Below are 14,155 nucleotides of genomic sequence, written 5' to 3' on the forward strand. Positions count from 1 at the left end.
TGAAGTCATACATCCAATATAAAAAATTAATTTGCATACAAATGTATTCAATATGTTTGAAGTACTAAGGAACACAGAGAAAACAGATTCGTAATAGCAACCGAATTTGTTGCCAATCGAATGATTCTGTCTTAGTGACCGAAGTTTACAGCTGTGACTAACAAATTTTAGAAGGGGAAACAAAACATTGGTTGCTTTAACCGAAATTCTTCTTTATCAACTTATTTTCGTTTACTTGAACCGAAAAATTCTATGTGTGCCACCGAATTATCGATTGGCAAAAAATTCGGTTACTACGAATCTGTTTTCTCTGTGTAGGAATTAATTCGTAAAGAATTCTTTAACCCCCTGTCTATACTTGACAAATATTCATCATAACAATAAATGGCATTTGTTGTCAAGACAAAGTTGTCTTAGCAAAAGCACTAACAATTTTGTCATAACGAAAAAATAATACTAATAAATGGAGACTATACCTGATAATTTTGTATGTTGACAACCATTTTGACGTTTATCATGATAAACATTTATTAAGTATAGAAAGGGGGTAATGCACTGTTTAAGAGAAAATATTTAATTTGATTTTGAAAATTGAATTGAGAATTAATTCTTTCGAACCTTTGAAGTTTATGAATTTGTTTATTAGAATGTATTAATGACATTTTTAATTCTGAATTATAATTGGAGTAAATTAAGCTCAAATTCAAATGCCTGTATCCGAATATACCTCATTACCAGGCAAAATCCTCGAACACCTGCCGCTTCTTTTCAAATGTCACGGGCTTCTCGAAAATGCTGTAAACTTTCGCTTAAAAGATCATTGGATATTTATCCATAGTTGGGTTCAAACATATAATTGGTCAATTCACAAGGTCTCTTATCAGTCATATTGTCATAATGTCCTAATATATCACGACTCGGCGGCTCGGCTTAACCTACTCTTAGGCATTCGGCGCAGGTCTCTGCTGGTTGGTTATGGTAACACAATAAACATAGCATACAGGGTAGTATTATTTTAGGACATTTTTTGCTTGAAAACCTATAAAAACCATTGTGAAATATTAGAACATTATGACAATATGACATGATAAGAGACCTTGTGAATTGACCATATATTCCTTAGGACAAATATATATTTAAGTAAACAATATATTTAAAGCCAATTGTTTGCTCTTACAGAAGATTGGTAGAACCAAATAAATGTTTACTAATAATTATAATTATTTTTAAATTCTCGTCAATCTCGGCGGATATGTTTCTTTACTAAACTTCTGTCTGTGTAAATCTCGTTCAAATCCGTAATACTAAAGCAAAATAAATTAATTTCCCTCCAAAATGTTTATGATTGTTGTAAGCAGTTTGGTATTGAAAATTATTAAAATCAAAGCAATAGAGAAAAAGTTATGAACGTAAATTTGAGAAAGCTTTTTTACTAAATATTTGATTAAATCAATATTTTCTCTTTTAGTATATTTATCGTGGTAGTAATTTAACAATTTTATTCAATATTTTCTAGAAAATTATCTAATTTTAAAAATTTAAAATTTTTTTAATCATTTCAGGGCGTTAAAATAAAAATGGATGATGCTGGCAACATATTGATAAGACGTTATGCCAAAAGTAATGTTTATGTCAAAAGTACAGCCAGCAATCAAAATGAGGAAACGTCCATAGGTGCCGATATCTTAAAACTACCAAATCAGGCACTAGAAAGTGAAAAAATAGTCAAAGTATGTATGAAAAACAAATAACTATTAAGAAGCTTGCAATAGTTATCATTTAATTACAAATATTTTAATTTATTTTTATATTTGTTAACCTTTTCAGTTATTTGATATGAAAAAGTTTCAATCAAATGTTAATCGCGAATTGCGACGAGCCTATCCAGATCGTCGTCGCTTGGAAACACAATGTTTGTCGGCGGTAGGTTTTGTTAAATCCGAAAGTGACATATTAGAATGTCCCATATGGGTATTGATTGTAAATGTTGTTGCAATGGATATGCTCAAATCTAAATTGCCACCAGGTAAGTTTTTGAAATACATATTCGTACATAGTAAATGTTATTGAAATCTAGCCATAGCTACACTAACACCACACTCGCAGTAATTGTAATAGATACAACAGAATTACCCAGCAGTTAAGCTAGTAGTCAATGTATACCTTATATCCCTGTTCACTTGACTGACTCCAATTTATATATTGTGGGTCTTTTGATACTCTTTATAGTGCACAGACAAGTCAATTGGTTACTTTAAACATCACAGATAATCTAGTATGAAGTCAATTGTCACTTAAGTGTCTCTAAGTAATCTAGAGTGTAGCCACTTGAAGCCAATGCGTGGACTAGTTCTGTAACTAGTTGTCATCCTAAATGTTAGGTAAAATTACTAGTTCTGGACAGTCTCCTAGAACTGCTGGGCAAATGTATTTATTTAATTTCAATATAAATATTAAAGTGCTTTTATATTTATTGCAACGAGTGTGGCATGGTAATGACAGCCTATGAAGCATGTAATTGTTTGTGTTTGTTTGTTGTGATTTGTGATAATGTTTGTTTTGTTTTGTGTTGCATTGAATGTTGTTGCACAAAGAACATTATCATGTACACAAATATGTAAAATAGATTTTCCAATTTTTTTTTTGTTTCTTCTTTTTTTTTTATTTTGAAATGAGCTTTAGTTTGATTTTTGTTATTTTTTTTAAGAGAAAAACAATGAAAAACAAGTACAAGGTTGAAGTCATACATATTGTTTGTTTGTTTTCCATACAGAAGATGCTATCAATTAGAAACAGCAACAACAATAACAAAAAAAACATTGAACATACATAAATTATTGTTGTTGTTGTTATTGTTATTGCTATTATATAGAAAAATGATGAATTTGTTGAATTGATTGGCTCGGAAATAAAGTTAAGGTCGTTACATAAAGCAAAAACTAAAATTGAAAATTCAAACATAAATTTGAAGTTATAAAATTTACACAAAAGGCGGGAAGTATTTGTTTTTTTAGAATAAATATCTTAATATCTAATATTATATATTCAATACAATTTAGGAATATAATTGAAAAAATACATTAGACTCTCTCCCACCCTTTTTAAATGCTGATTTATTTAATACTCGAGATTTTAAAGGTTAAAGGTCAAAATGACAATTAATGATCTATGAAACAATTACTACTAAGTTTTCAATAAATATTGAAATGAATATTGGGTGTATGACTTAAAAATGCTGGATTTTTTCAAATTTTTAGCTTTTATTTTGAAACATTTGTACATTATAAATTTAATCAAAGTATTGGCCATTGTTAGCTATGACCTTTTCCCATCTTTCTGTCACCTTATGGATTCCGAGCCAAAATAACTGTTAAGCTTTTGAGGCCAAGAATGAATCAAGCCAATTTCGGATATTCTGTTCCAAGTAAAATGTATCCCAAGAATTGGAGGAATATGGGATACTCTGTTCCAAAGTAAAGCGTATCCCAGAGAGAGCATTCTGCATCGATCAAAACAAATAATAGTCGGACGGGCCAAGGTCTGAACTATAAAGCGGTTGAGACAAGACTTTCCAACCACTTTTTTCGTTTTAATTGATATTGCAACATGTTGCGAAGCGTTGTCCAGAGGGAACATTACAGTTTCATATCTGGCCGCATATTCTGGGCGTTTTTTGGCCAATGATCGCTTCAAACGAATCAGTTGTGTTCGGTACAGGTAACCTTTGTTGGTTTGGTCAGATTTCAGTAGCTCGTAATAGATATAACCCTTCTACTCCCACACAAAATGAGAGAATTACCTTAGCGCCATGAATATTTGGCTTTGATGTTGATTTGACTGGATGGACGGGCTTCACGTACGATCCCTTATGCTTCGGGTTATCGTAATGGATCCAATTTTCATCGCAAGTAATAATTCCGTGCAAAAATTAATTTATATCATTCAAACTTCATTTCAGACATGCAAAATCGTCTTTCAAGGTCTGCCTTCTTTTTGATTAATCCTGCTGCTCGCAAACGTTTTGAAATGGCTGCTTGAGTAGCTCCCAATGATTTTGCAAGCTCTTGTTGAGTTTTACAACAATCTTCATGGAGTAATGCCTCCAATTCTTGGTATTCAAACTTTTTTGGCTGGCTTGGGCCAAGCCTGTGTTTCTCGCACTTTGAAACACATTCACCATAAGCTTTGGTGAACAATCGGTGTGCTTCAGAGGCAATTTTTTTCAAATTAAAGAAATAAAGCAAAACTTCCCGCATATGACGCTTTGTAGGCACAAAATTCGACATTTTCAAAGCAAAAAAAAACTTGGTTATTTACACTATAATGTTCAATAACTAAAGCTACGAAATTCCATACATTTGCACCAAAAAAAAGTTCGTTTCAGAAATCGGCAACGAAAATTGGGAACGAAACGGCGCCGAACAGTAACGAAAAACCTGTCATTTGGGGCCGGAACGAAAACAACTTCAAGTAGGTTGTTTTCGGTGCTGTAGGAACGAAATTATTTTAATTATTTTGTTATTTCAAATTTAAAGAAAATCAAAATGAATAAAAAAAATTAATTTTCTTTATTGGAAGAGGAAAAATTAATAGAAAAATTATGAAATTCTATTTAATGTGCGACATCCAAAATTAAAAAATAATTTAGTTTCTTTTTTATGCCGCAACGCACCCAACTGAAACGAAAACTATTCAGAAACGAGACAGTGACGTTTTCGTTATCGGCGCTGATTACGGTGTATGAGGAAACCCAGCTTAAGTGAGAATAAATGACAGATATGTACCCTTCAAAATGACATATAAGTTATTAAAAGTTAAAAAGTATTTAGAATGAAGTGATTGAAAAGTTTTGCTTCACCCGTTTTATAGTCCAGACCATGCCCCGTCCGCCTACTATTTGTTTCGATCGATGCACAACGCTCTCTCTGGGATACTATTCACTTTGGAACAGAGTATCCGATTTTTACTTGATTCGTTCTTGGCCTTAAAAGATAATCAGTTCTTTTAGCTCGGAATCCACATGTTGCCAGAAAGATGGATAAAAGTCATAGCTAACAATTGCCAATACTTCGAATAAATTTATATTGTACAAATGTTTCCAAATAAAAGCTAAAATTTTTAAAAAATATCGATTTTTTAAATCATAGATCCAATACAGTGCATGAAAAACAAATTATGATTAAGTGACCTTCGACCTTTAATGTGTAAAGTGGCTTAAAATAAATTTAATAACTGACAAAGGCGTATGAAGCATTATAGGCAAAATATATGCAATTGACCTTTGACCTTAAATATCTAAATCAGTAGATACTTGAATTTAAATCACCCTATTCAAGTTATAACCTTAATTTTATCTATATAATATATAGATTAGTTATTTTAAATGATTCATTGATTTGTTTTCTGATTTTAACACTTTTGAAATCGATATCAACAATTTTAAAATTGATTTAAATATTACATTTGTACATTTGTTTGAAAAATATAATAATTGTGTTTTAAGACCCTGTCTATACTTGACAAATATGTTTTAAACAATTAATGACAAAGTTGTCTGAGCAGAAGCACTAACAATTTTGTCATAACTAAGCAATAATACTAATAAATAGAGACTATACCTAATAATTTTTTATCTTGACAACCATTTTGATTTTATCATTATAAAAATTGTTCAGGTATAGACATGGGGTAATGTTATCGATCTAATATATACATTACTTCGTCACTATGATTTGTTTTCCGATTTAATACTTTTGAAATCGATTTTGAGTTTGAAGCCACCATTAGACGGTCACGTCCTTGATGATTTTATGTTTGTGAATGTAATGGTTTGAATATATGTATGTAAGAGTTTTATTTAAACTTTGATAATTTTTACTAGAAATTGTCAAACTACTAACAATCGACAAGCCGTCATACACATCTAAACATGTATGTCAAATGCCTTTACAGTCGTGAGATATATTTAATAGACTAATGTCCCTTTTTAAAAGAACTACAAAATATAACTATGTATTTTTGTTTTCATCTTTACATATTCAAAGCTTTCATTTTCAAATGTCATTTCATGTTTGAACATGAATTGTAACATTTGGCTTTGAATTAAAACCGCCAATTGTTGTGTCAACAATGAAAACCAACAAAAAAAAACCCCGAAAGAATCCTACAATATTATAATGTAAAATGAAAAATGTTATAAAAAAAACAGAACAGAATTTGCATTTTATGAAAAGAGACCAACAAAAACAAATAAAATAGTAAAACTTAGACCCAGCGCAATCATATTTCCATGAATAATTGAGAACAATAAACAAACATACGCAAAATAAAAAGGAAAATGGTAACGAAAATTTTTAACGCACAATCAAATTTATAACTTCTTTTTTCTTACATATTTTCAAACAAACAAACAATACTGCAAATGTAATTGATTTATTTTTAAATATGCTTTAATATCTACATACATACATATTGTTTATTTATGATTTCACCTTCCTTCTAGTGCAACGTCCTATTGTGGATATTAAAAATCGTCCTAGAATACCGATACCCGATGAAGATCCCTACAGTGTGGCGGGCAATGGCAGTGGCGGCAGTTCTGGTAGCTCTGGTTTTGGTGCTAGTGCAATGAGTAGTATGATGTCGTTGCAACAGCAGCAACAACTTTTACAGCAGCAGCAACAATCACAAAGTATGACAGGTAATAATGGCAACAACACAGGCATCATTACAAATGGCAGCGGCAGCACAAATACACTGCAACATTTGAATAATGGCATGGTAGCTGCTATTAATGGCAGTGGTCATGTTGCTGCCACCAGAGAACAATTGATAATGCAATCGCAACAATTGGCTCATAAACGCAGTGAGAAACCACCAAAATTGCCACCAAGAGATAATATCTATGGACATGATATACCTAAGGTAATGTATGCAAAGAGAAATAGTTTAAAATACAAACATAACAAGAAAATAATTATTTAACCTTTGACCTTTAATGTTCAGAGAGTAGCATTTGAAGTCCTTTTAAGATCACCACTCTTAGGGTTTTACTTTAATTGTTTGATAAATAGAAATTAATGGTTATGATAAGCGAGATATATGTAAATGACCTTTGACCTTTAAAATCTAAAACTGCGTACAGGTTATTTTAAGCGATTTCATAGTTTAGCATTTATTTGTCCAGTTCTATCTAACTATATTAAGAAATATATTAGGAACGACTGTTTGAAAATTAAATTGTAGGAAATAGTTTTTCACAAACACTTAAATATGTACGATGCATGAGTAATAATTCAAAAATAAGTGACCTTTGACCTTTAATGCCTAAAATAATAACTGATCACTTTACTAACTCCAATTTATATATTTTGGGTCATTTGACACGTACATATGTGCTCTTTGTTGTGCATAGAGAAGTCAGTTGATTACTTTATACATCACAGGTAATCTAGTGTGAAGTCAATTGTCACTTAAGTGTCTCTAAGTAATCTAGAGTGTAGCCACTTTAAACGTTTATTTTTTACTGTACTTTTTTGAGAGTAATTCTTACAAATTATGTTGATATAATTCTTATACTGTTTATTTTCTTTTTGCTTAAGTATACGGACATATCATGTAACCTAGCGTGAGGTCAATTATCACTTTAGTGTCTCTAAGTAAACTAGAATGTAGTCACTTTTAACTTCAATTGTTAACTGCACTTTAGAAAGTAGTTATTTTACCCACCATTTTTTTCAATTTCATGTTCTCCGGCTTAACAAATTTTCTGACAACGTTGTTCAAAGAAGAATATAACATCGACGAGAGTGGTCCACACGAGATAAATTCATAAACAGACAAGAAATTGTTCGCTAAGTAAACAAAAAGGCGATGTGTAATGGAGTAACCGTTATATTATCCTTAAGAGTCTGTTATATTATCCTTAAGAGTCTTGATCTCCACACAGAAGATGATGAACAACTTTACGTATGTTATTCGGTCGACTATTTGTTATTTTGGGCACAAAACAAGGGACGTAGTGCACACAAATAATAAAATTTGTTTGTTAAACTAAGTCCAGACTATACATCGTTTTGTGTGCCCACGAATAAATCTTCGGCAGAATTTCCCTCTTCTTTGTGGGGAAAACGTGTCGATGTTCATGTCCATAACTTTCTCTGTAATATTGGCTGTCTTTTGGTTGTATTTTTATGTGACTCTCTATTTATATTGAAAATGACCTTTGATGACAGACATCATTATGACAACAAATGTTCTGACAATATTATGCAAACAAGAACATAAATATCATGGACAAGGGTGGTCCATACGAGATAAACTCATGGATAGACAAGAAATTAGTTTCGAACAAAAAAACAACAATGTAATCAGTACTTGGAGAGTGTTTTGGGTGATGGGGTAACTGTTATTATCCTTAAGAGTCTTGACTGTTTTCTTTATAGCATTTTAGCATATTCTTTATACGTGTTCTCCACACAGATGGCAATGAGTAACATTGAATCCGTTATTTGAACGAATATTTGTTGTTTTGGGGCAAAACAAGATAATTAGTGCAAACAAATAATAGAATCCAGGATATCCATCAAGAATAAATCGTTGGCACAAGAATAATTTGTCGACACAAGAATAAATCGTCGGCAGAAATTCCATCTTCTGTCGATATTCATAATTTACTTTGTAATTTTTAAAATCACGGTCTTTTTTGTGTGACTCTATTTATTTACATTGAAAATGATATTTGATGGCAGACATCATTGTGCCAACAAATGTTCTAACAATTGTATGCAAACAAGAACATAAATAACATCGTTAAGGGTAGTCTACACGAGACAAACTCATGTGTAGACAAGAAATTGGTTTCTAAATGAACAAATTGATGGCTCATTATGAGCCATCTTAAGTACAAAAGAACAACAATGATATCAGTACTTGGAAAATACATTTTATATTGGCAGTTTTTTATAAAAAACATGATATAAAGAAATAAGAATTCTAGCCCGAGTGGGTATCTTTGCGATCATTTACTGTATAATTTTGTTCATAATTTTCTTTGTAATTTTTAAAATCACGGTATTTTTGTGTGACTCTCTATTTATTTATATTGAAAATTACCTATGATGACAGACATCATTGTGCCAACAAATGTTCTGACAATATTATACAATCAAGAACATAAATAACATCGTTAAGGGTGGTCCACACGAGACAAACTCAAGGCCAGCCAAGAAATTTGTTTCTAAATGAAGAAATTTACAGCTTATTATGACAGGGGGTTAAGTACAAAATAACAACAATGAAATTAAACTAGTACATGGAAGTTTTTTTTTTAAAAAGAACATGATATAAAATAAATAAGCACGAATATGTCCATTTATTGGACATATTGAAAACATTTTAATTTGAATATATAAAACAAAATAAAATACTTTTGTAACCAGTTTTATATTGGTCACTTTTTAGGTTTATATCATGTTAGTGCTATTTATTTTAATACAATTTCCCAAAAAAAATGGTACTATTTTTGCACTTAAATATTACAACATTAATATTATTAATTTATACTATCAGATGGTTAAGAAAACCTACAAAAAAATTAAGAAAAAAACAATATGAATTCAATTGTATAATATTGTTTGGAATTTCTTGCCAATAGCTAAATACTCACAATAATCGTAATAGCAAAAAAAAAACACTTGTTTCAAAAACTCACGTAAAGTCTCTGAAAACTACACACAATAAATGAAAAGAATTGTAAAGAAGGAAAAAATACAATAAAATATATAAAAACTAAGTAATAAAACGTTAAGCTTCATTGAGCAATGAATTGGCAATCTGATGGAATAGACTAAAACTAAAAACTGTTGTGCTATAGTTATGGCATTTTTTACATTTTTTTTACTTGCAGCAAAATATAATATTTAACAAGAAGGCAAACAACAACTGAGTACCTACCATGCAATTAAAATTAGAAGAAAAAAATTGCAAACACTATAATATTTTTTGAAATATTAGGGTGTTTACTTGCTGAATATTGGTGGGGGTTAACTCAGTAACACAGAAAAAAAAAATACTGAAGAAAAATAATGAAAAAAAAACTAAAACAAAATCATAACTTGGTCATGTTAAATCGCGTGTAATTAATATGCAAAGAATGTTGTTGCCAGTGTTAATATATATTTTTTCTTACTTCTGCTGTATCTATTTCTTTGTAACTTGCAATTTTTTTGTTTGTTTATTTGTGTAATTTTTCAAATAGTAATGAATATTATGAAAAAAAAATACAATATATAAATAATGTTATACAAACATATTTGTTGTAATGAAATTGTAATATGATTTCAATACAAATAAATAAAAATTTTAACAAGTTTCTTGTTTAAGTGTTTTGTTTTTATGTTACTATAATTTATATGATACTTTTCAACTATTATTATATTTCTTTATAAAGTAGAACCAGTTGAACTTACTACTTAAATATGTAGTAAATTTAACAATAGCTAATATTTCCGTGATTTTAAGAAAGTGCCATTAATATGACATTGAAAGTAAAGGCAGATTCAATAAATTAAAATTTTGTAGGCAACACCCAATTTGAAATAGGTCTAATAATGAGAGCGAGAATGAGGACAATTGAATCGTTTATTTCAAAAACCAATCAAGCAACAAAACATGCAAAATTTAGATATTGGGCGATAACTGTTTTGTAAAGGTAAATGCTTCGTTTAGTGCAAACAAAATAAATACTGCCCCTTTCATGGTGAAGAAAAGACCAGATTTTTTAAATATAAATGTTTAAATATATATGTATGTTTATCAAACAATTACACAAATCGCTCATTTGCTGCAACAACGTCATAATTCAAAAAAAGTCGTTTCGAGAAAAACGTCTTTGAATGTGTTATGACATTTTGCTATTTCTTAAATAAATTTTCAACAAATCATGAGATTAATATCTTTCTAATCTGTATTTAACTCAAATTTTTACTTGTCAAATATACGAGATAACATGAATTTTAATTTTGACGTTTACAACAAAAAAACGATCTCATACAAAAAATAATTGATTTTTTTTAAAACTGATAAAACTATATGAAAGACTAAAGAACGGGGCATATTTTGTAGTACTCGGTTCAAAACACCCGGATTTTGAGTTATGACGTTGTTGCAGCAAATAAGCGAAATGTATAACTTTCATAGGAAAAAATAACAATTTTGTAAAAGTAATTTTTAGGAAGCTAGGCAGTTTTCTTTAATTTACTCAAAATCAATAATTTGTTGCTTGACTGGTTTTTGAAATAAACGATTCAATTTACCTTCTAACTAATACTGAAACACCTTACCAGCAAACAATTTCTTGTATGCAGAAAATAATGGATAATATGAACATAATCGGTCTTGAAGAGACATTAATTTGTTCACTCAACGAACAAATTCTTGTCCGCACATGAATTTTTCACGTGTGAACCATTATTGTCGATGTTATGCTCTTGTTCGAGCTGCGTTGTCAGAATATTTTTTTGCACAACGATGTCTGCCATCAAATGTAAGTTTTAATAAAAACTAATCGCTATTTAAAAAAAAAATTACAGAAAATTATGAACATCAGCATTGATACGTTTTCCCCACACAGAAGAACATTTGTCGTAGTGTCATCATAAAGCAATCCCATGTCTTGACAAGCCAACAATTTATTCCCTCAACGAATTTGTCTCGTGTGGACAACTCATGTCAATGTTATGTTAAGTTCGTTCTAACAAGAACATAACAACGACAAGAGTTGTCCACACCACACAAATTCATAGTATGCTCACAAGAAATTGCTCATTGAGTTGACAAATTGATGTTTCGTTCAGACAGGGGGTAAGATTTGAGCCCATTACGCAGCTAAAAAAAACTAGTTCGATTTCTGGGAAATTTTAAACGTCAGTAGAGGAGGAGTTGTACTTCCAGAATATCCTTACTTTTTCATCTTTCTGACAATGTATGGATTCCGAGCCAAGAGAACAGCTTATCTTTTGAGGCCAAGAACGAGGGAGCGTTCTGCATCAATCGAACAATTAATAGTCGGACGTGCCAAGGTCTGGACTTTAAGGTGGGAGAGACAAAATAGTTTTCAAAAGTTTTCATGTGGCCCAGCGTTGTCATGATGGAATATTACGGTTTCATGTCTCCCTTCAAACGAATCAGTTGCCTTCGGTACAGGCTCCCTGTAATGGTCTGGTCAGATTTCAGCAGCTCATAATAGATAGGACCCTTTTGCTCCCACCAAGTACAGAGAATTACGTTAGCGCCATTGATATTTGGCTTTGGTGTCGATTCGGCTGGTTAGCCCGGCTTCAAATACGATCTCTTACGTTTCGGCTTATCGTAATGGATCCATTTTTCATCGCAAGTAATGATTCGATGTAAAAATTATTTTCTTTTATAGCATTCAAGCATCATTTCGGACATGAAAAATCTTTCTTTTAAGGTCTCTCAGCTTCAATTTGTATAGTACCCAATTTCCCTGCTTTTGGATGAATCCTGATTCTTGCAAACGTTTTGAAATTGCTGCTTGAGTAGCTGCCAATGATTTTGCAAACTTTTGTTGAGTTTTACAACAATTTTCATGGAGTAATTCCTCCAATTCTTGGTCTTCAAACTTTTTTGGTTGACCGGGGTCATCTTCCGTGTCACATCTATTGTAAATCCCACATTTTTAAGTCATACACCCAATATTCCCTGGAACATTTTTAGAGCTTGTTCCAAAATCACTAGTTCTAGAACGACTATAATCAGAACCTCTTCAGATTCTTTGATAAAATCCATAGAACTGATGATATTGCAACCACTTCTGGAACCCGTTCTATACTAGTTACACATTGGTTCTAGACTAGTTCCAAAGAACACAAACTAGTTTCTTTCTATTATATATTTTGTGAAAAGGGTACTGGCTCCGTAATGCTTCCGTAAAACTTGTTCCGAAGGTGACAATTTCAAAGAAAAATCATCGTTCGCAACACCAAACTAGAGCGAGTAATGGCATATTCATGCGTTCTGGAACTAGTTGTGGAATTACTACTACTTGAACGCCAGCAATTATTGATAATATTTCAAGAAACAAAAAAAAAGCTTTTAAAATAATCCTAAAATGAACAGATTAGTTTATTTTCTAATGTAATAAAATGAAAATCTTAAAATCTAATTTTCAGCAGTTTCCCCTCAGATTTGTGTAATATTTAAATTCACAAAGCTTTTTAAATTTGTTAATTCAAACACATCTACATAAACTTTTTAGCATAGTATCTAATAACGTTAATTAAAAACGTTTTTCCTGTAATTTGTTTTAATGTTTTGGCTTTTTGTTTTACTTACAGCCCGACTATGATGACATCGAATTGGATACACGTATTAAATTGTCACGTGGTAAATCGGATAAAGGCAAAGACAATAAAAAATATGGTAAGTTTTAAATCCAAGTCGATAACCCAACCCTAAAGGAAAACGCAAATGAGGCAAAAACGGATGTGGAAAACTAAGGTTGTAGTAAAGAAACGACAGGTTACCAAACAGAGGTGTTATTTTGGAAAATTGCGGGATTTCATTTACTTTTTACTATGTTTTTAATACTTTGTTAAAGTGGGTTACTCTGAAGATAAGATATTATAATTTTCATACGCCTACGATTATGTCGCCTCAAACGAAATGCTGTGCCATGGCAATGCATGACATTGTCGTGTTATGTCATTACTATGTTGTGTTGTGTCTTGAAAAACACTAGCTGCTGTTTTCAAGTTCAGTAATCTCCAATGAATTGTTCTGTAAATTTAAATTACATGGTTTATTTTATTTACTTTACTGTGTTCTTTGTTAATTGATTTGTGATCAGAGTTATGTCCTGTCAAGCAGTGTCATGAAAAGCACTGCATAACATGACAATGTTTGGTGTTTCTCTCCGTTGAAATCGTAAATATCATCTCCTGCTAAAACTCCCTGTATCTGCAACTCACTAGATTGTACCTACTCATTCCAATTCGTATTAAGCAATTCCCTAACTATGACTTTAGCCGTCATCATTTTAAAATTTTTGCATTTTCATTCGACAATTTATTGGGACACTGTGCCATATGTTTTACTGCAGCAGCATATCTTTCTTATGTATTATTTGAAACAT

General features: G+C 31.1%; 1 protein-coding gene across 2 annotated transcripts in view; it reads left to right on the top strand.

Moving 5' to 3' along the window:
• The window catches only part of LOC135962060 (uncharacterized), a 586,654-nt gene that overhangs the window by 562,548 nt on the left and 9,951 nt on the right, over nt 1-14,155 (top strand). For both annotated transcript variants that reach the window (XM_065513795.1, XM_065513794.1), the window contains exons 5-8: nt 1,563-1,730; nt 1,828-2,026; nt 6,503-6,924; nt 13,359-13,443. In XM_065513795.1, coding sequence (XP_065369867.1) covers nt 1,563-1,730; nt 1,828-2,026; nt 6,503-6,924; nt 13,359-13,443 — 874 coding nt within the window. The remainder of the gene's footprint in view (nt 1-1,562; nt 1,731-1,827; nt 2,027-6,502; nt 6,925-13,358; nt 13,444-14,155) is intronic.

The sequence above is a fragment of the Calliphora vicina genome, chromosome 5 (genome assembly GCF_958450345.1).
Source record: "Calliphora vicina chromosome 5, idCalVici1.1, whole genome shotgun sequence".
NCBI lineage: Eukaryota > Metazoa > Arthropoda > Insecta > Diptera > Calliphoridae > Calliphora > Calliphora vicina.